This window comes from Dufourea novaeangliae, unplaced genomic scaffold (assembly GCF_001272555.1).
Source record: "Dufourea novaeangliae isolate 0120121106 unplaced genomic scaffold, ASM127255v1 scaffold221, whole genome shotgun sequence".
Classification (NCBI taxonomy): Eukaryota; Metazoa; Arthropoda; class Insecta; order Hymenoptera; family Halictidae; genus Dufourea; species Dufourea novaeangliae.
Window position 1 is genome coordinate 49,757 of NW_015374115.1, and position 24,365 is coordinate 74,121.

A 24,365-nucleotide genomic window follows, 5' to 3' on the forward strand; every position below is an offset into this window, starting at 1 on the left:
TCTGTCACCCTCGAGCACGGTGTAGTAGGGTGAATTTGATGACTCAGGACGCTTTATGAGGAATGAAATTACGGGCCATCTCACCCCGTGGAGACCATTGTCGAGAGGAGACGAGCAAACATCTTGACGATATGTAGTGGCAGGGGTTTGCTCTCGAGGGGAACTTCCGTAAAGTAGATACGTTTGAACAGTGTACCCCAGGCGCATCCCCTCTTCCCTCTTTAATGTTTCATCGTCATTTGCAACAATGATTTCTCGAAAGATCAACAGATGTTTATTTTAGAATTCTAGAATTACTAGTCCCAAGCTGCGTGCTTATAGAGAGGTACAACTGTAATATCTTCCTTCTCTTCTTTCGTGCATGTCATACTTTTTTAATACAACATATGCTAGTGTCATAATCTTTTATCTTTTGTGACGAAGGAAATGTTAAAATTTAGAAGGGGTCATAATTCACTCAGTATGGAAATTTCATATTGCCCTGAGGTGATCTGCATTTCGAATGTTAAAGAATGTCTCTCTTCCCTCTTTGATGTTTCATCGTAATTTGCAACAATGATTTCTCCAAAACTGTGGACCTACTGAAAGAAGATCAGTAGAACTTCAGTTTAAAATTCTCGAATCACAGAATTGTATCCGCTACTCTCTATAATCGCGTCTTTAGTCCCAAGCTGCTTGCTTATAGAGAGGGAATGCTGTAATACAATCTTCTTTCCCTCCTTTCGTGTATGTCATATTTTTTAAATGCAAAATACGCAGTTATGATCATTTTTTATATTTTCTGAAGGAGAAAATGTTAAAATTCGGAATGAGTCAGAATTGACCCACTATGGAAATTTCACGTTGGTCTTAAATGATCTGCGTTTCGAACGTCAGAATACCTGAGTTTGTCCGTGTCTCGATAATGTCCTGATTACGTGTAATCGTGGGAGACAAGATCGGGTTTTCAGGATTCGTGTAGAAAGCGTGACCGAAACGAAATCCAGTGATTCGCCGGCGACCGAGCGCGGAGCGTATACATATGTATAGAGACACGCATAAATTCCTCTGCGCTCACGGTAATGGCCACCAGACGATTATGGCATTACCAACACGCGATACGCGTCGCGGAAAAACTCGGTGAAGAATTACATATGGAGCTTTGGGCTTTGAAAATTGATTCTACGATAGAATAATCTATTCCACAATAATACAGTAATTATGTAACAATAGAATTTTCCTGGGAATATACGGAATAAATAGAATACATCAACGGTTTCTAAGTATTGGAACACCTGGTCTTTATGAAGGAAATATGTTTAGTAAAAATTTTGTATATTTTCGGCCATGTTTATTACTTAATAGCAGAAATGGGCAAATTAATTATCTAGACAAAAAGTTTCGAATAACGAATAAAAAATAAGAAAAATATTTCGTCATTTTTAATTGTTCAAACGTGGAAATTTCAATTTTCATCATAAAATAATACTTCTTTATGAATGAATCGAACAATTATTTAATCTCATTAGCTGTTTAAAGCTCGGAACGATACGCCAAGATACTGCTGCTTTTCACTGTGTATTGTTCGAATAAAATTCTGCCCAACTCTGCTTTATAGTAGCGTAATCATTGTCTATCGAACTCCAATATACCCTAAACAATATTTATTTTCAGCCCTTCAGTAAATTCGTGATGTCTTGTACCATTCGATAACTGTTCCAATACTTATGAGCAAGAGTATATATCGATAAACATTCAAAATCGTGAAATAAAATTTAGTTCTCTATCGTATCCTTTTACTTATAACGCGTAACGCAGTGCGCTCCACAATTGACACTGACGCACGGTTTTATTGTCGTTACATGAAATTTTACGTCAGGCGATCGGGCGTATCCTCGCTCTGACGCGCGATTCGAAAATTGTTATCGATAAATATAGACACTCGATCGAGTAAACAATTTTGTGTTCGTGCGTTCATTTCGTGTCACGTAATTCCGTTTCATGAATAAATTTCAGAGTTTCGAATGTTTCTATTAATCAACAATTTCAGATGAAAGATCGACTGTACGTTGGTTTGAATTGCGCAAGTGTTTCGCGTAGAAAGTGGATAAAATATGCGGCTAATAACGTAAATCTAAATGACCCAGAAACGTTGAAGTGATCGGAATAGAAGATACGAGTAACTGGAATGGTACGTGGTTATCGAGTGTTTATGAATTATGAAAGGTGGTGATGTTGTTTCTAGAGAAATCGAGTTTATCGATCGCGCGCAGTCGCTGCTCCCGCCGATGGTAATGTCATGGATCGACGTTATCCGTCGTGTATGACACAAGTTAGTATCGTAACTACTCAACCTTAGCAGAGGAACTTGTGTTACTGAAAATACAAAGAGCTCTAGAACGATACATGGAATATGACTTGTAAACATTCTTTCGGAGCTTCTTGAATGTACTAATTGAATGCAAAGACTGAATCACAGGAAATTTATAGTATCAGCATAAACATATAATTATTCGAATAGATTTCAGTCGCTCGACTAGCTTCCAAAGGAGTAGCTTTGAATAGTTAGGAAAAGTTCAGATAAATCGAACATTCTAAATACTACCAACTATCACATCAATCCATTATTTTCATTATTATTTGTAGTATTTACTGTTTAGGACGCGTTAGGAAACTTTAAGTGAACTCAGTAACACCTAACGATTTAATCCTTTATTCCTTTCGACCTGACAAGGGCACACCGAACCCGTACAAAATTATTTTACTTATATGGGGGATAGTTCTCCAAAAAATATTAACGTACCCAATAAAACCAAGAGATTCACCGACAGAACTCTATCGAATCAGGTTCCTTCTGCAGGCCCAGCTGCCTCGGCCAGAAAGCTGAACAGAAATGTCTGTCGGAAATCTGCCGAAACTCTACCCCGTTCTTTCCCAAGACCACGAACAGCTGAGGCTCTCGATGCACCGGGTGGTTGACGTGTACACACACGGGGGAATCTCCGAGAGATTTACGTCAGCGATATAGCGCCCACTGGTGATAATGTTAGAACGAGAGAGAGAGTGGTTGACGTGGTACGTAGGAGCAGCAAGCGTGTGTGGTCAGTTCGATTGCATTCAACCGGCTCGGGGGCCAAATTGCTGCTTGCCATGCGTGTGTGTGTATTGGTCCGTCCTGCCACTGCCCCGGTGCGAGGAGTCAGTCGTTGTCGGGACGGCGAGCTGCGCGGTCGGGGCGATAGTCAGCCGTTCTCGTCGCTGCTTGGGGAACCGCGTGTGTGACTCCTCCCCCTTTTACTTTACCTTCCACTCTCTCGATTATTGTCCTATCCTGTCTGCCGTATACCACTGGTCCATCGTATACTACTGGTCCATCGTATACCACTGGTTCATCGTATACTACTAGTCTCCATCGTTCGCCACCTGTGTGTATGAAATACGTGTACTCCTTCACCAACGGGAGGCTTCCTACCTGTGCCCCATCGAGGTATCGAGGACTCGACATTGTTCACGGTCCGTGTGTGTGTGTGTTCGTGCAGCGTGATTAAACACGAAACCAGAAGAAAGGGGGCAGGTGTCTGCTCTGGAGGATAGCGGCTCCTCTCTCCACCTGAGTGTCTCTCGAAGATCGAGACACCGCCACCACTCTTTTCTGTCCAAGGTTCTCGGATAGAATCTATTCTTTTGTTGAAATTGTATATCGTGCGATGATTGGACTGCGGATGTTTGCTTGGTAGATTCGTGTCTACCGTTGAGATTTATTTACTGACAGACAGGAATTGACACACGTTCTTCCGCGATATGGGATTGCGTGATACCGGTTTGGTACATCCTGAATGGGGAGTAACAGAGAGTATTTGTTGGGAATGAAATTTATTTGGTAATTTCATGAACTTCATCAGTTTGGCAATGAATGAGTTAATTGTAGAGCATAAATACGGGCTTAGTCTTCTTGATTGGTGGGGGGTGGGGGTAGTAATTAAATTGTACAGCCATGCGAATCCAGATATTCGAGCAACAGTGTATATATGCACCGTTGCCTCGGGTCAGCTATGTTTCATTGAACTTTCGTGCTAAGAAATTGCTTTCGTTACTTTTATCGTTTTTTAAAAATGTAGACAGGTATTGATGGTCTATTCAGAAATGAAAGAGTAAACTTTAGTTGTGTCACTAGATACGAGTACATTTGATCGATTTAATTTGTGCACAATTAATCCTTGACTACAGACCACACGTCACAGAGAGGAATCGGAATTTTCATTTTACTGTCACAATCTAGGGAAGAATTTTCGAAGCTCTAGGAATACTTCCAATTGACAGTAATAGATACCACACTGCATATTTCCAAAATAGTAACAAAGAATACCATTCAGTTGGTTATCGAGACTTTTACGAAGCAGTCATTCTAGGATTATTAATCTCTGAGTCGTCTGTAGTTAAGGATTGAACGTTGAAAATGCATAAAAAGAATCGTCACAGTGAACGTATGTCAAACAGAAATATTCATTGGTAACAGAGAAAGTAAAGTCCGTATCGATCTTCATTATGTAAAGTTTCTATATTATTATATTTTTCAAACGTGTACAATCCGCAGTCCATTGATAACAGATTTCCATCGAGCTGCTCCGATCCTCCTTGTACACTGACACTACACGAACGATTTTGTTTTGACAGTAAAGAAAAAAGATAACGCGATAAAAGTATTTCATAGGCTACTGACTGCTGGTCAGCCGGTTTTCTTTACTGTTCGAATGTCTTGACACAGATTTTCTTCGTCACGGTGGAAGAATGTCGATGGGAATAGTCACCTTCGGAATTGGATATAGTTGCGGGTAATTGTGATTCTTGAGGTAATCGTTGTCCATGTACAGCAGAGTTGGGCAGAATTTTACTCGAATAATACACAGTGAAAATCCACAGTATCTAAGATTGTCATGCTGACCTTTAAACAGTTAGTGAAACTAAAGGATTCTTTGTAAAGTGTCAACTCACTCGAAAAGAAATATTATTTTATTATAAAAATTAGAATTTCCACGCTCAGTCAAGTAAAAATGGCGAAATCCTTTTATTTTAAATCTTTTATTCGTTATTCGAAACTCTTTATCTAGATAATAAATTTGCCCATCTCTGATGTACGGTGATAAGTTCACTGTCGAGTACGTTTTCCAACGATCCAAATGATATTCGATGTTTCCACTTAGACGTTGAATGTTAATTTACTGTCTCTGTCGACAGCGGAAAGTTTAGCCTGTGGGGAGTGTTTATCAAGATAAACCAGTCGGTTCGACCTGTTCAATTGAAAGGTTGCACATTTATTCCCACGCGAATTGGCGTTTTCCATTCGTCTTCGTCATCCGGTTTCGTTCAGTTCGAGTCAGAATTTATATTCTCTGTTAAAGATACTCTACCCCGTCCCACCATACTCATGAAGGGGTCCATGGGAGTGTAAATACTCGCAGATAAATTTCATCACGTGCACAAACGAGTTTCTATTCCTTCAAGACCCAAGTCCCATTCGGGCTAGGCGTAATAGGAGGTGATCGTCAATCCTTATCAGAGAAACAGGACACAGGACGTAAGGGCACACGTGCATATATCGACGACTAGGCTGGCTGGATTCTAAGAACACCTTGGTACACTCTATCCAGCGATCGTTACAAATCACACGTGGTGAACCACCTTCTGCAGTCAGCCACTTTGCACGTGGCACGTACACCTATGCGTTAGCCAAGGGATATATGACTAACACCGTTGTGTCACGCGTTTCGATGCCCGTCATCCGCTAACGCGCTTACTCGTCTTGTCTTAATTGGCCTGGCAATTGTCTCGTCAAATATCGAGTGCATACGTCAGACCGGGTCATCAACGTGGACAGCGATAATTGATGGTCGTCGTGATGGGAACGCGATAAACTGGTCGATTAGAGGCTATAGACATGGATTATCGTTTGAAAGTTTCGGGCAATTCCGACTGGTGCTCTATTAAAAATTCTAACAGGATACCTTTCACCTGTTCAGCTCGTCGAATCACCTGATTCGTGACAATCGTCACCGTGTTCTCATGAAAAAAGACTCCGTGATGAATCGATATACACTCGTTCGAGAACGAATACTAGTCATTATTGGACTCCATTTTGTATATTACTATATTATACAATTTAATTTATTGTACATACTGGTAGTTCTAGTGTTAATATACAGGGTGAGTCGTGGCAAGAACTACAGACTATCTAAAATACCTCGTTACCTATTGATTATATCAGAAAACTGTTTAATGGATTATGTACCATTTTAAGGAAAGCATCGGACGAATACAATTAGATTCTTTTATATCTTATTTTTTTGAGACACCAAGGTGACCTTGAGTTTTTTCAAGGTCAATACAACTTTTGTTTTAATACCGTCATGCTATAGGTCGCTGAATTCGTCCTTTTACTGACAACAACGTGGTATTAAAAAAAGATGTTTCTTTTGAAAACTGTTTCACGTTTGAAACGTCGTCAGACTGTTTGAAGGTTTTCGTCTCTGATCGTTAGAGATACTATAAATTTGATTCTCGACTCCACTGTGTTTCATCACCTTGTATGATCAAACTCGTCTCGAACCGGGTTTGGACTGTTTTTACAACTCATCGTTGGATGTTTGAACACGTTTGAACGAATCGATTACCCATCGCTAGCGACACGGGTCCAAATCCCGGTCGTTGCTTCGTGTTTCGACTCCGCGAAAGGAGCAGCGTGGCGGGCCAAGGTTGATGGTGTATTTTCGAGACCGGATCGGGTATGCAAATCGGTAACCGTGACATCCCTCCTTAGATCTCGTGCCCATCTTCTTTCTCCCGGTTTATCATCCTCCCGGGGTTATTTATAGCGTCTCGCTATTAACGATGGCGTTTTATAGCGGTCGGCGGCGCCAGAAAGGATTCCGACTTCCCGTTTCGAGCAGCGATTAGGGGAACGATAGGAACCTGTACCATGGATGATTACGTTGGATTCTTGTTGTTCATTAAAACGATCGGTTGTTTTACAATATTCTGAAATAGAGTTGGTATCGTTATTTGGAGGATTATCGCGATGAAGGATAGCAATTAGCCATTTTAACACTAAACCTACCGAACCCTTCAGGAAGGTAGGAATTAGTACGCCAAAACCGGTGATTTTAACCGGTCGTTGTAGGTTTAGAGTTAACCAGAGATGGGCAAATTCATTATCTAGATAAAAAGTTTCGAATAACGAATAAAAAATGAAGAAGATATTGCGTCATTTTTGAAAAACGTGGTAATTCTAATGTTTATCCTAAAATAATATTTCTTTTTGAATTAGTAGACACTTTGCTAATAATTATTTAATCTCATGAACTGTTCAAAGGTCGAGATGACGATCTTAGATACTGTTGCTTCTCGCTATGTATTATTCGAATTAAATTGTGCCCATATCTGGTGTTAATCGATAATGGGAATATGGGTTTAATCCTAGGGATTAATTCTCTGTTGGTATCATAGAAGTTTCGATCGAGTGGAATTACAATGATTTCTGTATTTTTAAGAAAATTACAGTCAAGTGTTCTGAAGGAATAGATATGGAAGGCAATAAAAGTTTGTTTGGTAACTAGTAGTTCTAAGGGAAATAATCGAGGAACCAGAGGAACAGATGAGTCATCGTTGTGGTATTTATTTTATTCGATGTCATTGATTGGCTTCGTGAACCTGTTGCCGTACACGTGACGGTCAGCGCGCGGCGCAAACGGCGGCTGTGTACAAACAGTCCTGTTAATGCTTACGTCCTGTGGTGAATACCGTGACGTATTAACACCGTGACCTCATATTACGCATTTATCGAGCAAGGCTAACACTCTTCGCGGGGAGTCGCTATCGAAACGAACCGACGCGGGCACATGAAACTTGTTCGCTCGTAAATGCACTTTGTATTAAACGTTACGTATGTCTGGAATATTTTTTCCAAGAGTAGTCTCTATTAGGACAAATTGAATTTAAATGGTGAATTCTCGATTTGAAGTTTTCTTGTAATTCGAAGAAAATTCTTGTTATTCGACTTTACGTTCAATTCAGCGTGGCTGCTGAAACTTGAATTTGACTGTTCGGATTTGCACGTTTGTGTTTGAATTGAAATTCGAACTAGTATGTTTGAATTTGAATTTGATCTAGAATTTAACCATTGAAATATGAATTTGAATTTGAATATAACCGTTGAAACATAAATTTGAATTTGAATGTAACTGTTGAAATATGAATTTGAATTTAACCGTTGGAATATGAATTTGAATTTAACCGTTGGAATATGAATTTGAATTTGAATGTAACTGTTGAAATATGAATTTGAATTTAACCGTTGGAATATGAATTTGAATTTGAATGTAACATCAAGGTTTCTCGTGGTTCGAGCAGCACGCACCGGGGAGCGAGGCGCGTTAAATAAGAAAATAACGTAACAAGCCGAGTCATTCGAGCCTCGAAATGATTCATGCTCGCATGAAACGCCGTGCAGGCCAGCTTAAACCGCACTTCCTGCTGCAGGTCTGGTCCACTGGATCCCTTTATGGAAAATATCTACTACGGTTGCATAATGCCATTAGTTTTGTTCGCGGTTCTCGAGCAGATCATCGCGCGAAGAGATCCGAGATAGCATTGTGTATCTGTGATTCCCAAACGATAGGAACGGTTCTCTACTTAATTGACAAATTCCCTTTGAGAAAACGTGAATCACAGGCCCCTTTTCAATTCGATTCGTGTGTCGTGCATTCCCTATTCCCGTTATCTCTTCTTTTAACAATTTCATTTAGAAAATGGGGATTCGTTAGATACCTTGTTTTTTTAACGAATTCTCGTGAATCATAAATATTGTATATCTCTGAAGTCGTAAAATTTTCGAGAATACACTCTGCTTAAACACTTGAAGAATACTGTGTTGTTCAGCTGTTTCGTTCGCTCGAACATGATTAATCACTCTTAACTGAATGGTTTACTAAGTCGATAAATATTCACTAGAAAATTCCCAAATAAGAGGCATCCTGCCAATTGACTTCTATTAACAGTCATAAAGATATTTTCAATAAATAGAGAGTTCTGAAAAAGGAACAAAAAAGTTATTTTTTTTCAGTGGTTTTAATAAATCTGTTCTCGAAGAGGTTAACGCACGATGCTCGATATCTGACTGGCGTTGCGCACGAAATGTTGTATCGGGAAGGGTTAAGGTTATGACACAGACGACGCGCTTGCGTTTTTCCCGTGGCAAGCGGTGACTGGGCGTTCAGTTTTATCGAAACGAGGCGTCGACGGGCATCGACACTTTTATCAAATCCCGAGAATTTCGTTAAAACGATTACCATATTCTCGGATTGTCCGTTTAACCTTTTCTCCGAAGGATCACGATTCATTTCATTATTTAATATTTTTTCATTATCCTCCGAGGATTTTTCAATTTTTATTCGTTTATCTGAACATTTCGGTATGGTCAGTTGTATTATTAGTACAGTAGAACCTCCCATATCCGAACGTTTTGTTATCAATACAATTCATATCTATTTGAATAAACCAAGTTTCGAAAAGTGATTATTCGAAAATTCCTTTATCCAAACATTTATGCCTCCCCGTTAGTTCGGATACTGGAGGTTCAACTGTATTACAATCAGACTGGATTTAATGGAATTCAGTTACTGTGGAGAAACTTTAATCATAATTAATGGAACGTCCGAAGTAAAATGGTACAATTGTTATTCGAGGAACTTCGCGATTAACCAGGTGAAAATGTTGAAAGTCAAACGGTCACCTGGCATTTCGAGTCAGCGTGGATCTCGACCGGAGAGCTCTAATTATCGGAAGTGCAATTCCGCCTACGAGGGATGCGTCGTATCCTCTTTAACGCAACTGTTTCCCGCCCGTTTTGCTTCTTCGACCTTTCGCGAAGTCGAATGGCTTTGAGCTATGGGGGAGTGATCGATCGTCACTGAAAACTTGCGTTCTTCTTTTGATCAAAGTTGTCGTTTCCACGACTGCGGGGAGAGACAGACTGTTAACGATGTTGTTGGCGCCATGAAACACGAGTGTATCGTGTTTCGAGTTGAATTCAACAGCTTGCGTTTTAATTGGACCGATGGCGTTTAATCATTTCGACTTAGAATTCGATCGTTAGAATTTCTGCTTGTCCCTTTTCAATTTGAATTCCTGGTCGGACGGTTATAATTTGAATTTTAAATTTGATCCTTACTATCTAAATTTTGAGCGTGAGAATTTCAATTTTATCGTTACGAAGCGTCAGGATTTCAATTTTATCGTTACGAAGCGTCAGAATTTCAATTTTATCGCTACGAAGCGTCAGAATTTCAATTCTATCGTTACGCAGCGTCAGGATTTCAATTTTACCGTTACTAAGCGTCAGAATTTCAATTTTATCGCTACGAAGCGTCAGAATTTCAATTTTATCGCTACGAAGCGTCAGAATTTCAATTCGATCGTCACGGAGCGTCAGAATTTCAATTTTATCGTTACTAAGCGTCAGAATTTCAATTTTATCACTACGAAGCGTCAGAATTTCAATTTTATCGCTACGAAGCGTCAAAATTTCAATTCTATCGTTACGAAGCGTCCGAATTTCAATTTTATCGTTACTAAGCGTCAGAATTTCAATTTTATCGCTACGAAGCGTCAGGATTTCAATTTTATCGCTACGAAGCGTCAGAATTTCAATTTTATCGTTACCAAACGTTAGAATTTAACTTTGATCGTTCCGAAGCGTCAGAATTTCAATTCGATCGTTACCAAGCGTAAGAATTTCAATTTCAATTCGACCATTACGAACGTTAATTTCGACAAAAATACAGAATCCAAACAAACAACAACGTACGTCCTCTATATTACTAAACATGTTTCTCATTCACTGATTTTCGCTGACAGTTTCTGTACACTGTCAATACATACTCGATCGCGACGGTTACACAATATATCGATACAAAACACACACAAATTACACAATTCCACATCGAAAGAGACGCAAGACACAGTTACTACCAGAGTAAAGAAAAAAACGGAGCAGCTCGCTGGAAACGAGATGCAGTTTTCCAATGACGAAAAAAAAATAAAAAAATACAGGAAACCCGATCGTTCTGTTTAGTCTAAGGATCGTAGGACGCATTTTTCGCGATATCTCGATCCCCGTCGCGAAATCCGTCGCGCGACGTCGTTACGCATCGACGACGTGTCGCTGGTGGGAGCCCAACAACACGTTCGACTCGCGTCCACACGTCGACGATAACTCAGTGCCTCGTCGGCGATAGAGTCGCGAGCCAGACGTTCTGGACTTCTCGATTATCGATCAATTTCAAGTGACAGCACGATAAATCGCTCGAAACAAAACCGCGGGTGAATGTGATTACGTTCGATCGTGGTCTGATCGCGGTGTAGAATTTTTTTCCCTCTTTTTTTTCTTTTTGTTTTTTATACCTATTGTCGGTTTACCAGGGACGAGTCCCTGGATACGTGGGAACGTCGAGACAATGGAAATGGGGGTACGCGATTCACGTCGATCGAAGTTTGAAGGATGACGATGAATCAATGTTCGAATTGGTTAACGACTCTGCAGTTTATACCGGTGAATTTTGTAACTTCAGACGGCGAAGAATGGATCCATTTGGATCAGAATTTTCGAGGGCTTCGTCTAATCCAACAGTTCACAATAATTCGGCTTATGTGACAGAAATTTATGTACAACGACCTCAGTGGGAATCTTCATTTGTAAACTGACCGAAAACCTACCTGTTGTAAAAATGACGACCTATAATCCTTTACGATTTCATTAAATTTGATCCTTCAATCTTCCAGCAGACAAGAGTATCGTGTCCGAAAGAAAGCCGATCGAACAGAAAAATGCGTCTCGGTGTGTTTATTAGTGATACAGTGGAGAACATATTCTGTTGAAGTACATAGAAGTCAATGTTTTGTACTGCAAAAGAATTTTCTTATAGTTATTCGTTAAATTACCCGCTGTGTGTGTCTATTGAGTTATCGGTAGTCCGAATCGGTTAGTTTACCCGAAGTGAGAGTGTTCGTCGGCAGGAAAAATCATTAGATCGATTGCACAGGCAGAATCGAAGTGACGGAAGAAGGGGAAGTTCCGCGGACATACAGTCGTGGATGCTGTGGCCCGTGTTGGGGGATGACGGGCTGAGCCCAGCGTCGCCCCCGGCGTCGGCCAGCGTCAAGGGGGTTAACAAACTGGCGCCCCTGCTTCTCTGCGGCCCCTGCAAGCCGACCAACCACAGGAAGAACCAGAATTCCACGCAGTGGTACGTGCAGCAGGTAAACAGACTCGAAAGAGATTCATCATCATCCAGTTTTGTTTCCTTGTTCGAGTGCCCTATCTCTCTTTCTCTGTTTTCTTCTTAGTTTTGTTTCTTCTTTTTGTTCGGTCACCCGTTCTCTGAATCGATTCGATTGAAGCGAATCTGCGTTTGCGGAGGATTGAATTTCAGTTTGAATTTGAATTTCGCCGTTGAGATTTGAATTCGTCCGGTGAGATTCGAATTTTATCATTGATATTTGAATTTGACCGTTGATATTTGAATTTGGCCGTTGATATTTGAAATTTGGCCGTTGAAATTTGAATTGGACTGTTGAGATTTAAATTCGATCGTTAATATTTGAATCCGTTTTTTAAGATTCGATCGTTGAAACTTCAATTTGACCACTTTCGTATCGATCGGAACGTTGAAATTCTGAATTTGACAATTTGAATTTCGCGTCTGTTAGCTAAGATTCGAATTCGATCTCGTTGAACGTCGAAGTGACGCTCGATCGTTGCAATTTAAATGGTGGACTCCACCGTCGTAGTTCGAATTCAAACATTCAGATTTCCCAGCTTGACTTTGCACGTTCGACCTTTTTTTCCTTGGTTCCGTATGCCGTCCCGGATTCTCTGTGTTTTGTTTTTTTTTTTCTCTCTCTGTTATGCCTGTTGTGGTTCTTTGTTTTCGTATTGCACTCGACGTAGTAGCATCGACGAGTATTTGTGAATCACACGTTTGCGATGATGTTCCTTGGTTCGCCGTTTGCATTTGACACGTTGCATGAAATCTTGCGTCTTGAATTGTGTAGAAGCTTTCCGCCAGATTCTTTCGATTTAATGAATTCGATTTTCGTCCTTTCGGGAGGATAGAGGTCGGTATTATACAGAGTAGGTCAAAACGGATGGTATAATAGATCGTTCTACATGAAAAAATACGTCGAAAATGTGGAATAAAACTTCTTTCGTACGATACTTCGAGTTGGAGATAATCGAACTTGAAGACATTTACGTATATATGTATTCATCAGACATTAGAGGTTACATATTATATTACCTAGATAAAGAGTTTCGAATAATGAATAAAAGATGAAAGAGTATTTCGTAATTTTCAATCGATTAAATGTGGAAATTCCAATTATTCTAATATTACGTGTACAAATTAATTCGTGGCCTCCACAATTTAATTATTCACTCAAAATCGTCATTATTTTTTCGAGACGGTATTCGCCAACTGTTCAAAAAATGACGTAAATCTGTAGAAAAATGACGAGGAATATTTATTTTCAAGTCCAGACTGTATTTTATTTTATATAAATAAACAAGAAATCTATGAAAATAAGGCCACGCATTAATTTGTACACCTAATAAAATAATATTTCTGCTTGAATGAGTAGGCCCTTGGCGAACAATTATTCAGTCTCGTTAACTGTTCGAAGGTAAGCCTCGTCACAATAAAAATAACTAAATAATCTCTTTAACTACACTTACTTTACTAAAATAGCTGTTTAAAGGTCAGGATGCAGTGCTCAAATAAAATTCTGTCCAACTCTGGTGTTCACGCTGACATTAAGTAGAAACAGAATGTGACGAACAGACATTGTCCGCGTAGCCAGTAGACGTTCAAATTGAATTATCTCGAACACGAACCATCGTACGAAAAAATATCATTCTACATTTTCGACTCATTTTTCCACGTAGAATAATTTCTTGTCCTGATTATCTACCCAAATCGACCAATTTCTGTGTACGCTCTCACAGAAATTGAATAAGTAGAATCAGCCCTGTCTGCGTCAGACCAAATCCGTGTTAAACGCACGGCAAACGGGTCGGTATCGCTCGAGACCAATAAATCCTCTCTGTGTCGTGAAAAACGATTTGTTTAATCACTCGTCCGCGGTCTGGCACGATGTCGATGAAACCGAATCAGCCGCCCAGGAACACCGAGCTTACTGTATCGAACCCGTTTACTGGAAACCCGACTCCGTTCGTGTATTAGAAAGTGTCGAAACTGCTTACCCGTGTTCCTTCGTAATTGTTACGTTCGCCCGGCCAGTTAGTCTCGATCCTACGCGATAAATCACGCGAAAGTATCCGACCAAAGTTTTCGTAGATTTATCGTGGGTACTCCATTTTGTAGCCACGAATGAATCGTACTCAAAGGAGACCATTCATCTTGCAGTCCTATTTCGACCAGACACCAGCAATCTGGAATCACAATTCAGATTTATAACGCGTTTTCTGTTACTCTCGGTGTATAAACAGCTTATTATTCAAAGACCTCGATGCAATCCTGAAGGTCGTTCCTTCGACGATTCCAATAACTCGGTTTTATATCTGACTTTCTGCGATTCGTAACGCGTATGAAGAAGTTTAATAGACTACGGTTAGAGTGGAAAGGTTTTTTTTTTGACGAACTAACTTTCCAGTGAATACGGATAAATAAATTTTTATGATAGTGGTGACTACACTGGAGATTTTATGCATTCATATCGTAAGGGAATATATAGAACTGAATAAAATAGACTTTTTAATAATATACTACTTACTGTACAAACTTTCTTTTCGTAAAGCGAAAAGCCGTATAACGGATCAATTATTTTGATACAAACCCATACAAATTCAATTAGATCTGATCCAATTTTTTATAAAATAATATAGTCTTTAGTTCATTAAGCATTTTATTCGTTTTATTTCTTATAAATATGCTTACATAAAAATAAAATTAGCGAAAAGGTGCCATAATTAAAAAAGGCCGTTCTAGCGAAATGCCGTATAAAGAGCGGCCGTATAGCGAGGTGTATATGTTTTTAATAAATGTAGGATGAAGAAAATCACTCTTTGCTTACGTCTAGTTCTCCAAAATTTATTCAAAAAGTTTGTATTGCATAAACATCTGCTCCATATTGCCTGTCACCTATTTCCGCAGAACATTTCGAAACGATACGTCGGAACATTATCTCATCGCAGAACGCTTCCAGTGTAACCGTAGCCTTATGCAAAAAGTCCATGCGAAGATAAAGATTCCCGCGGTCCTCGGTAACAGACACGGTATTACTCGTGATCCACGAATGACAAGCGTGCACGACCGATAACGTCGATGATGCGAGATTACAATGCCCCGATAAGCTATCAGTCGCGCAAAGCGAACCGCTTCGCGGCAAGCACACGCAAAATTTGCTTTTAGTTCGCTTCCACGAACGGTAAGTGTGTCACGGCAGTTAGTGTGCATGCGCCTTAAAACTGCCGATCGTGATATGTACAACTTTCCCGCGCTCCAGAGGAAAGTGTGTGCGTGTGTGTACATCGTTGCCGTTTGAACGTAATAAGTTATCGTATTATACAGCGGATCGGATGAATCGTCTTCCCACCTCGGTGATTCCGCTCCAATTGTTTTTTTTTTTTTCGCCCATTCGACTCGAGGAAATTCCCCGTTCGCGGTGTATTCCGTGAACCGTTGCTCGTATTCGATTAACGTAAACGTAACAGCGATTTAATTAAACGATTTCGAAGAATTAATTGGCGAACTTAATAAGTGAGCTATTCTTGGAATGAAAATAGGGAAATAGAGGAGATTGAGGGGATTCCCATTTGTGGGAACTGATTTTGAGGGATTGACACGATATTTTTTGGTGCAACAATAAGTAATTTATAATGGGTCCAATATAGCGGCAGTGTATTTTAGGTTCGGAATGTCTTAGGAAATCTTCTGTTCAGTCGAAATAACCTTAAGGTCGCGTTAACTGCGCGAAACTCGGAACCGTATACCTGCAGTTAGCGTGAACGGTCATCATTTCTATAGATAGGGGAAAAAGTACAGAATTACCACTCTCTACAGAATATAAGTTTTTTCAAAATTACCATTTTCATCAAAGTTACCTTTTTTTATTATAGGTTTTTCCGCGCACTTAAGGCGACTTTACTGTATTTCTATTCTCTTGGGAGTGTTGATCTTGGTAATAGAAGATAGTAGAGATCTGAAACTTAGTCTTTATGACAGCTTTCATACAGTGGAGTTCATTTGAAAGTCAGATCCTCTGAATTACACTCTCGTGAGTCGAATCACCAGCAACTGGAGACTAATGGCTGTTAGGGAATTGCCCTTGGGTCTACATCCATATAATTTTCTCTACGTTTATGTCACTCGAGCAAGTGGTCCCTCTATCTCAATTCTTAGAACAGAAAATCGAGTGCTTTCAATCAGCGTGTCATACAATTCTTTCCATTTTTAAAAACATCGATTAATTTCTCCGTCAATCCCTTATTTTTTTTCTCTAGTATCGCCAGTTATCAACCACTCGGTATTCTGAACCGTATCCAATCGTTCAATTCTTTTCGCGTTATTTTTCACACAAGTATCATACGTATTGTTCCGCGGTTTTTGTCTCGAGGGGCGTGGATAAGATCGACAAACATATCCGAGGAATTGGAGATTCTTGAAAAGTCTCGGGAAAATAGATCGAGACGCATAACAGAAACGTCTGAAAAGAGAAAAATAGCTCGAGGCATAACGCACGCTTGGGAAACACGAAAAAAAAAAAAAGAAGGAGAAATATAGCTCGTCCCACGGGATTCCAATGTTTCGTGGAGTGATTCACTTTCTGCAACGTTTTACAGGATCGCTGAGAGTTTCAGGGTAGTGTGGCTGTTGATCGAGAGGCATGTGTGAAGATGTCGTTTAATCAGGGTCAGAGTGGTCATCGGCGATGTATCGCGTTGTCATTAACGTGCCCCGGAGGAATCGAGTACAAATAAAAAGTGAAATATGGTTACGTTGACCCAATTGGCCTCTCTTTCGTCTGAGGTGTATCGCTGACGGGGTAATTATTGTTCATTGATCGCTGGCGAATAATTGTAGAGTTTCCTTATCTTTCTGTTTCTGTTCATCTCGCGAGACTTCCATAAATATAATTACGAGTAAAGTCAAGAAAGCTTCGAGACCAGAATAAATGTATAATCATATTATAATTAATGATTCGTTTCCTTATGAGTAGACTGCGGTTGTTTATGCCATTTATAGTATCCCTTTACTTGGAAAGTGCAATAAAATAAAGATTTCAGTGAAGTTGAACATGAATTATGTGTTAATAGTAAATCCTCTGATACAGAATTCAAAATGCTGCTTTATTTTGATTTGTAGATATTAGTATCTAAAATTGGCAAATTTGTATAAATTTCCACAGTTTACTTATGAAATTACGATGTTTGGAAGAATCTCGTGGACAAAGATAATCACGGAAATTAAATTTGAAAATTTCATTCGGTATTCTTGAAGTCAGTGCTTTGACCTCTCGTAGTGGGAAGTTTATATTAGATTAAACCGTGATTGTCAAAATGATTATCTCTCTCTAGACGCAGTATTATAATACTCGGGTATTTAAATTGGGTAAGTGCCCGATTCGATTCGCGACAGGATGAATTAAATCAGCTCATCGTATGACTGCCGTGTTACGGACCCACGATTCTGTTATTTCTCTGTTATCAATTGAAGATAATTGTTAAAAATAACTCGAACTACACCGTCGTGAATGAATTCGTATCAGTTCTCATGCCCAGTTGCACGATTCGATCTCTGAGAGTTATGAAACAGATCGAGTTCCGTTACTATCGAAAAACTTCCTGTGTTCTCTGGCAAAATAATAATCGAAATTAGGCGCTGTAACCATAAACTCGGTGCACAGGACGACTCAGAAGGAATAACTTTCAAAAATTCCTCTTACCGTCTACATTATCAGCCCAGTCTCAATATAAATTTAGTTTACAGATCGGTTCAAAACATGTGGACCACCTCTAGGCATCTGTGGCTTAATAAATTCGATGTACAGGGTGATTCAGAAGAAAAACAATTTTCAAAAGTTTCTCTTATCCTCTTCATTACTGGACAAATTTCAATATGAATTCAGTGTACAGATCGTTTCAAAACACGTGGACGACATTCACGAAAAAAAGGGGGGAAACGAGGTGTCTTTGACACCTTACTCACCTGTGTAATATGAGTCATCGCGGGGGTTCTCGGCCACCGGTTCGTTTAATTGCTTATCTGGGAATCGTACTTTGCGTACCGGCTTACGGACCCGTGTAATTATGCGTTGCCTGACCGGAAACCAGCCGGGGAGGCCCGCCGTCTAATAGGATCCCCGTGGAGGAGGCGAAAGAAAATTCCTTTGTCCGTCGCAAGATATTCAGACACGCTGTCCCGTGAGACGCACACGTACACAGTGTGTTTACAAAACAACAGTAGCCTCGGCTTCCACACAACCTGCGGGAATCGTTTATCGAAAGTCTCCGACCTCGTGACGCAAAATTGGTTTCGTAATCGAGCAATCGAGGCGCGCGCGCGCGCATCCGTGCAATTTGAATTTCAGTTAATTAATTCGCGATTACAGGAATTTTTCTACTGGCCCATTCGATACTTGCAATTAAAATAATATCCTAATGTAATCTTCGGATCAGTGATGAAATGTCCGAAATTGCAGGAATTTCTTACCGATCTAAAGAACCAAGAAGATTCTTGGAAAAGAAAACTCTATGCACTCTAACCCTTTAACGAAATGATTGAGATATGAATCTTTGCCAATTACCGAATTTAAATTATTATTTAACTTGCACCTACCAAAGAACGAAAGTAAAAGTAAAGTATCCCCATCACTGGGGGTTTGACTGGTTCTACGAGGGATACTTTTCCCAAGTGGTGGGGATGGCGTCTGAACACTCAACGTCGAGGAGCTTTCGAACACTCATCGATGATTTCATGTATATGTACAGAATACGCTAAAAATTACCCAATTCCGTTAACCCTCCATTGACAGTTACTCTTACATTTCAAATCGACATGCAATGCAATATAAAACACCAATAACAATTAACTTTAGATTCAGACGCCTAAGTTAAAAGGGTTATACTAAACTGTGCTATTCAGTAGCTAGCAAACAACACCGTCGTACAATCACGTGTTCTTCGAGCCTGATGAGGTCAGAATAGGATGTCACTCGAGGGCCTATTTCATTGACCCTGACTCTCCCTTTGGAGAGTTTCGGCGGCGTTAACACGTTTTGTCGGGCACATTGTGCCGCCTCCGTTCGAGGCGTTTGTAAGCGGGCCACGTGAGTGGCTTTTGTGCTCTCGGCACCAAACAAAGGTCCGCTTTATCTACACTCGTTCTTTGAACTTCCGGCCTGTCCTGGTGTACCCACGCGACGTTTTCACACTCGTCACGAGTCTGCCCCCGTCTCCCGTCACTTTTTCCTTCGATTCGATGATTGTGGGCTTATTACACTATAACCAAAGGTTCTTTTATATCTTTCCTCGTGGCCCAGAGTGTGATTCACTTGTTCTCCGTGTTGGTTATTCTCTCGTCGACCGACAGCCAGACGACAGGCTACTCGACATGAACCATTTCTTTTGCATGCATTGACAAACAGCTACTGTGGAATCGCAGGAAGGATTTAGAGGATATTTCCAAACGAGTGATGGATGTTTACGAGCGTAAAAGCTTGTAATGGTCTTAGTTTGTAATGTACAGGGTGATCAGAGAGGATGTAAGATTTTCGAATAATCTCAATGACTTTTTGGAAATGTTGAACATAGTTTAATTAATATTAAAGATTCCGTTTATCCTTTCGGTTCACCTTTGATCATCAAATTGGGTGTACAGATCGTTTCAAAACAGGTGAACCATCTTTATCCTCCTGTGACTTCATAAATTCGGTATACAAGGACGACTCAGAAAGACCAAATTTCAGGTACTTCCTTTTTCGACTTCAGTGTAAATTCAGAATCCTGTTTCTCCTTGCCCGATTCTTCTGGTAATCAGAAAAATTCCATATATAGACTGGTTCGCGAAAATCTGTCGCATCGAGACCTGCGTCACTCAGTTATCAAACTTCCTTCGAGTCGGATGTGGCTGATTCAGATCCACGATGCGGAGAACCGAAAGCAGGCAAAACGCCAGCGATCGACCTAGCCCCAAAATAAAACGTGATCTGTAAGAGAAAGTGAAAAAATGCCGGGAATTCGCGGCCCACGGACTCTTCCGTGACGATAACGCCGGTTTAACACTCGCGGTCAAGAAAGTCTAGCAACGATTAGATCACCGCGCGGATTTATCTAACAGGCTTCGGAAGTTTGTTGCGAAACTGTTTCGCGGAGCGGCTCTGTTATCGGCAAGGCTCTCTATCGTTCCTCTTTAAATGCACGCGGGCTTTTCTAATACTCGTGGCCCAATAATCGCGGATCTTATTTATAGCGTTCCGCGATATTCACCGAGCTGCTTCCAGATCGTATCGTTTGTTGCGATTCACGGTGCTCGAGTTAAAACGAGTCTTGTTTTCTTTCTATCGTTTCAAACTCCCGCTCGTTAAACACAATAATAATATTAGGTGTACGAGTAAGTAATCCACTATTTTGTTTTTATTATATTTTAAATTAATATTTATGTATCTTCTCGATCTTTCGTTGAGTAACAATGGTATCACGTGATGTAGTATCACTATGAATTTAAATTGAAGCAGCTGTAGATCCTTGATATGGGCTATGCTTCAGGAATAGGTAGGGGAGGACAGATACGGAAGGAGGTACAGAATTAACATTTTCTCCACAATTCCAGTTTCTTCAGAGTACCTCTTCCTCAGAATACCACTTTCTTCAGAGTTAACATTTTCCTCGAAGTTACCATTTTCCTCGAAGGTACCATTGTCCTCAAAGTTACCATCTTTCTCGAAATTACTATTTTCCTTGGAGGAACCATTTTCTTCGAAATTACCTTTTCTTCAGAATACCACACTCTTCAGAGTTAACATTTTCTTTGGAGGTACCATTTTCTTTGAAATTACCGTTTCTTCGGAATACCACACTCTTCAGAGTACCATTTTCTCAGAATATCACTTTCTTCTGAGTTAACATTTTCTATGGAGGTACCATTTTCCTCGAAGTTACCATTTTCCTCGAAGTTACCATTTTCCTTGGAGGTTCCATTTTCCTCGGAGGTACCATTTTCCTCAAAGTTACCATCTTTCTCGAAATTACTATTTTCCTTGGAGGAACCATTTTCTTCGAAATTACCTTTTCTTCAGAATACCATTTTCTTCAGAGTTAACATTTTCTTTGGAGGTACCATTTTCTTTGAAATTACCGTTTCTTCGGAATACCACACTCTTCAGAGTACCATTTTCTCAGAATATCACTTTCTTCAGAGTTAACATTTTCTTTGGAGGTACCATTTTCCTTGGAGGTTCCATTTTCCTCGGAGGTACCATTTTCCTCGAAGTAACCATTTTTCTCGAAGTTACTATGAATGATTCCTCCTTGGAGGAACCATTTTCTTCGGAATTACCGTTTTCTTCAGAGATACCATTTTCGACAGGCTACCATCATCTTGAGAATACCTACCATTTCGTGTCCAATCACTGGTAGTACGCCCAGTCCATCGTAGAAATTCCAGCTTCAATCAGAGTTGCGATTACCGAGCGCGGAACCGTTCCTGGAATCTAATTCGAGAAATCGATCGAAAGCCAGTACCTCTGTCTGGTTCACGGATGGAACATTCCACGGGTTTCCTCGGTTCACGACGTATATGTATACATACTATGTCGTATTTCCATGGGTATCGATCGTCGCGACATTCGCGGGTAATCCGATGTTAAGCTTTTTATAGGCCGACACGGAATGTTAGGAGAGAGACGATGATGCAGGGTTTGCACACACACGTCGGTTTCGGTGCCGTTCGTGGTTATTGACGGATCTCGCACCTCGCCCTTGTCACGAGGATAAACGGGACTTTTGTCCGTCGATTGGTTGGCCTGTCGAAGGATAGCGGCTGGATCGATATCGAAACAAACGTAAACACAGTTTGTGGTTCGCGGCACTGGAAAATTCAGCGAGTCAAGGTTTCAGCGATCAATTCGATTAATGAATGAATCGACGTTTCAGATCGTGCACGGAATGTTTCGTAATCGATTCAGGGGTGTCGTGTGATTTAAATTAATTGGAATAAGAACAAAATTAGGCTGTTGCTGAGTGAATGTCGTTTTTCATACGCAGAATTTGAACGATTACAGGTTGTATGTTGAAAAGAAGAGTTTAAATCGAAGTATATTTATCTGAATGGTAACTCTTTTATCGAAGAGTTAAAAGCTTCTTGATCTTATGTTTAACGATTTTGAAATGGCTGAAAATTGTAATTCGGTTTTCGAATGTGTAAAGCAGTTGTCATCGACAGACGAAGAATTGAATAAACCATGATTCGTTCTCTGTATTCCTTCGATTCTTGCATAATTCTTTACGTACAATGTTGTTTGCCAGTGTATAGTGTTACCATTGACCTTCTTTACATTAATGGGTCTCCTTGAAATCTTTCATCGTCCTTACGTACGAAATATGAATTATAATCCACGTCTATGATATTAACGATGTATGTAACATATTCATATCGCCTTGCGGTCTTGTATCTTTTTTTTGATGACTGTCGAACCACTTCCTGCTAAACTTATTAACAGAACTGGAATTTTAGAATTGACATGAAATCAGTATAGACCAATTCACCGCAGTATTTATTTCGTTTAATCTTATCGAACCTAACCAATCTTAACGAAGTATCTCACTCTAAGTGAGCATTCTTAGATGTGTCACCTATCAATAAGTAAAACAAAATATCTACAACTTAGTCATACTTTTATAAATAATTATATAAATTCTTAGATTATGATAGTCTAATCTAAAATTACACGAATAATAATGTTTCTTATTATTAGACTGCGATTTTGATGCATTTCTCGCAAATATGAATTTCCACAACACAATACGTCTAACTTTTTCTCTCAGGCGCCTGCTAAAATTTAGGAAACCGGTCAAAAAAGTGCTGTTTGTTATTTCAATATTTTATTATATAAACAGACATTAGTTTTCGAAAAAAAAACTCCTATTTTTGTACATATATACAGGGTTTTCCTAAGAATATTACCACAAAGTTTGATGCAAACCAGTTCAGTAGTCTTTTAAATATTTCTGGTACCAATTTTCAAAACTGCATTTCAAGAAAAACGTTTTCAAATGGCAGCTATTTTCTTCTGTTGATCGATAATTTTTCAGAAATTACTAAGGAAAGAACATATAATAAGGTGTATATGTTGAATTTCGAATAAACAATAATTCAGCATACACAAATTTTTTTTTAATTTTCCCTCTTACATCAAAGGTATTAAGGGGTTAATTTCATAACTACAAATCAATCCATAAAACTCTGAATTTGCATAAAAATCCACGAGTCTGGCCACGAGGTGTATTTATTAAACAAGAGTCTAGTATGCAAATACTCTCTTTTGTCCTCGCTGTAACTGGCTGGCGGGGGCGGTTAAACTGGTCGATCATTCGTCCAGAAACATTTATTATTTAACCCGTGAACACGAACGAATCACAGTGTCGGCCCAGTGAACGGTATAATCTCCCGTGGTGAATACACAAATTCGACGATGTGGATTTCTATTCGCCTGGCGAGTTGTTCCTTCCCAGGTGAACAATGGATGTACCTACAGTTGACGTGTGCGTTCCAAGGAGCCGTCTCCAAGGACGAGGAGGGTACGAGGACCTTAAGTCACGCTCGGGTTCTCCCTGTAAGCCTCTAATTGTCGGTTCGTTACGGATCGGTAAGTTGGCTCTTTTTCCACTGAGTTTACCACTCTTGTGTCCAGGCAACAGTAGACGTGTATACCTCCGTCATCCTCGAAAGAAAAAAAAAAAAGAAGAAAAAAAAAACGCTGCCAGTTTTCCCGTCGGAGTGTTATTTCAGATTTTTGTTACGATCCATGTAAACATCTGTAACGAGCTTGTGTTTATGTCACAGTAAATGCGTGACGTTTAGTATACAGGGTGTCCCGAAATAGGTGTAAATTCTTGAAAGGGGTGATCTTTGGAGTGGTTCGAAACTATTTGTTTTGTTAACGAAAAAATTGTTTCAAATCATTCCAGGGACCACCACTTTTAAGGAGTTACAACATTTTTGAGACACTCTTGTATGAAGGAATACACGAAGTAGTCACTTACCTGTACGTACCCGCATGAGCAAACTCGGCTTCCGCTAGGGGAAAAAGTGGTGTAGGGA

The 24,365-nt window shown here is 39.9% G+C and overlaps 1 protein-coding gene across 1 annotated transcript in view; it reads left to right on the forward strand.

The window, feature by feature from the left end:
* LOC107191069 (ral guanine nucleotide dissociation stimulator-like 1) overlaps window positions 1-24,365 on the forward strand; it is a 41,614-nt gene that overhangs the window by 11,001 nt on the left and 6,248 nt on the right. The window contains exon 2 of the mRNA XM_015580017.1: window positions 12,072-12,288. Coding sequence (XP_015435503.1) covers window positions 12,072-12,288 — 217 coding nt within the window. The remainder of the gene's footprint in view (window positions 1-12,071; window positions 12,289-24,365) is intronic.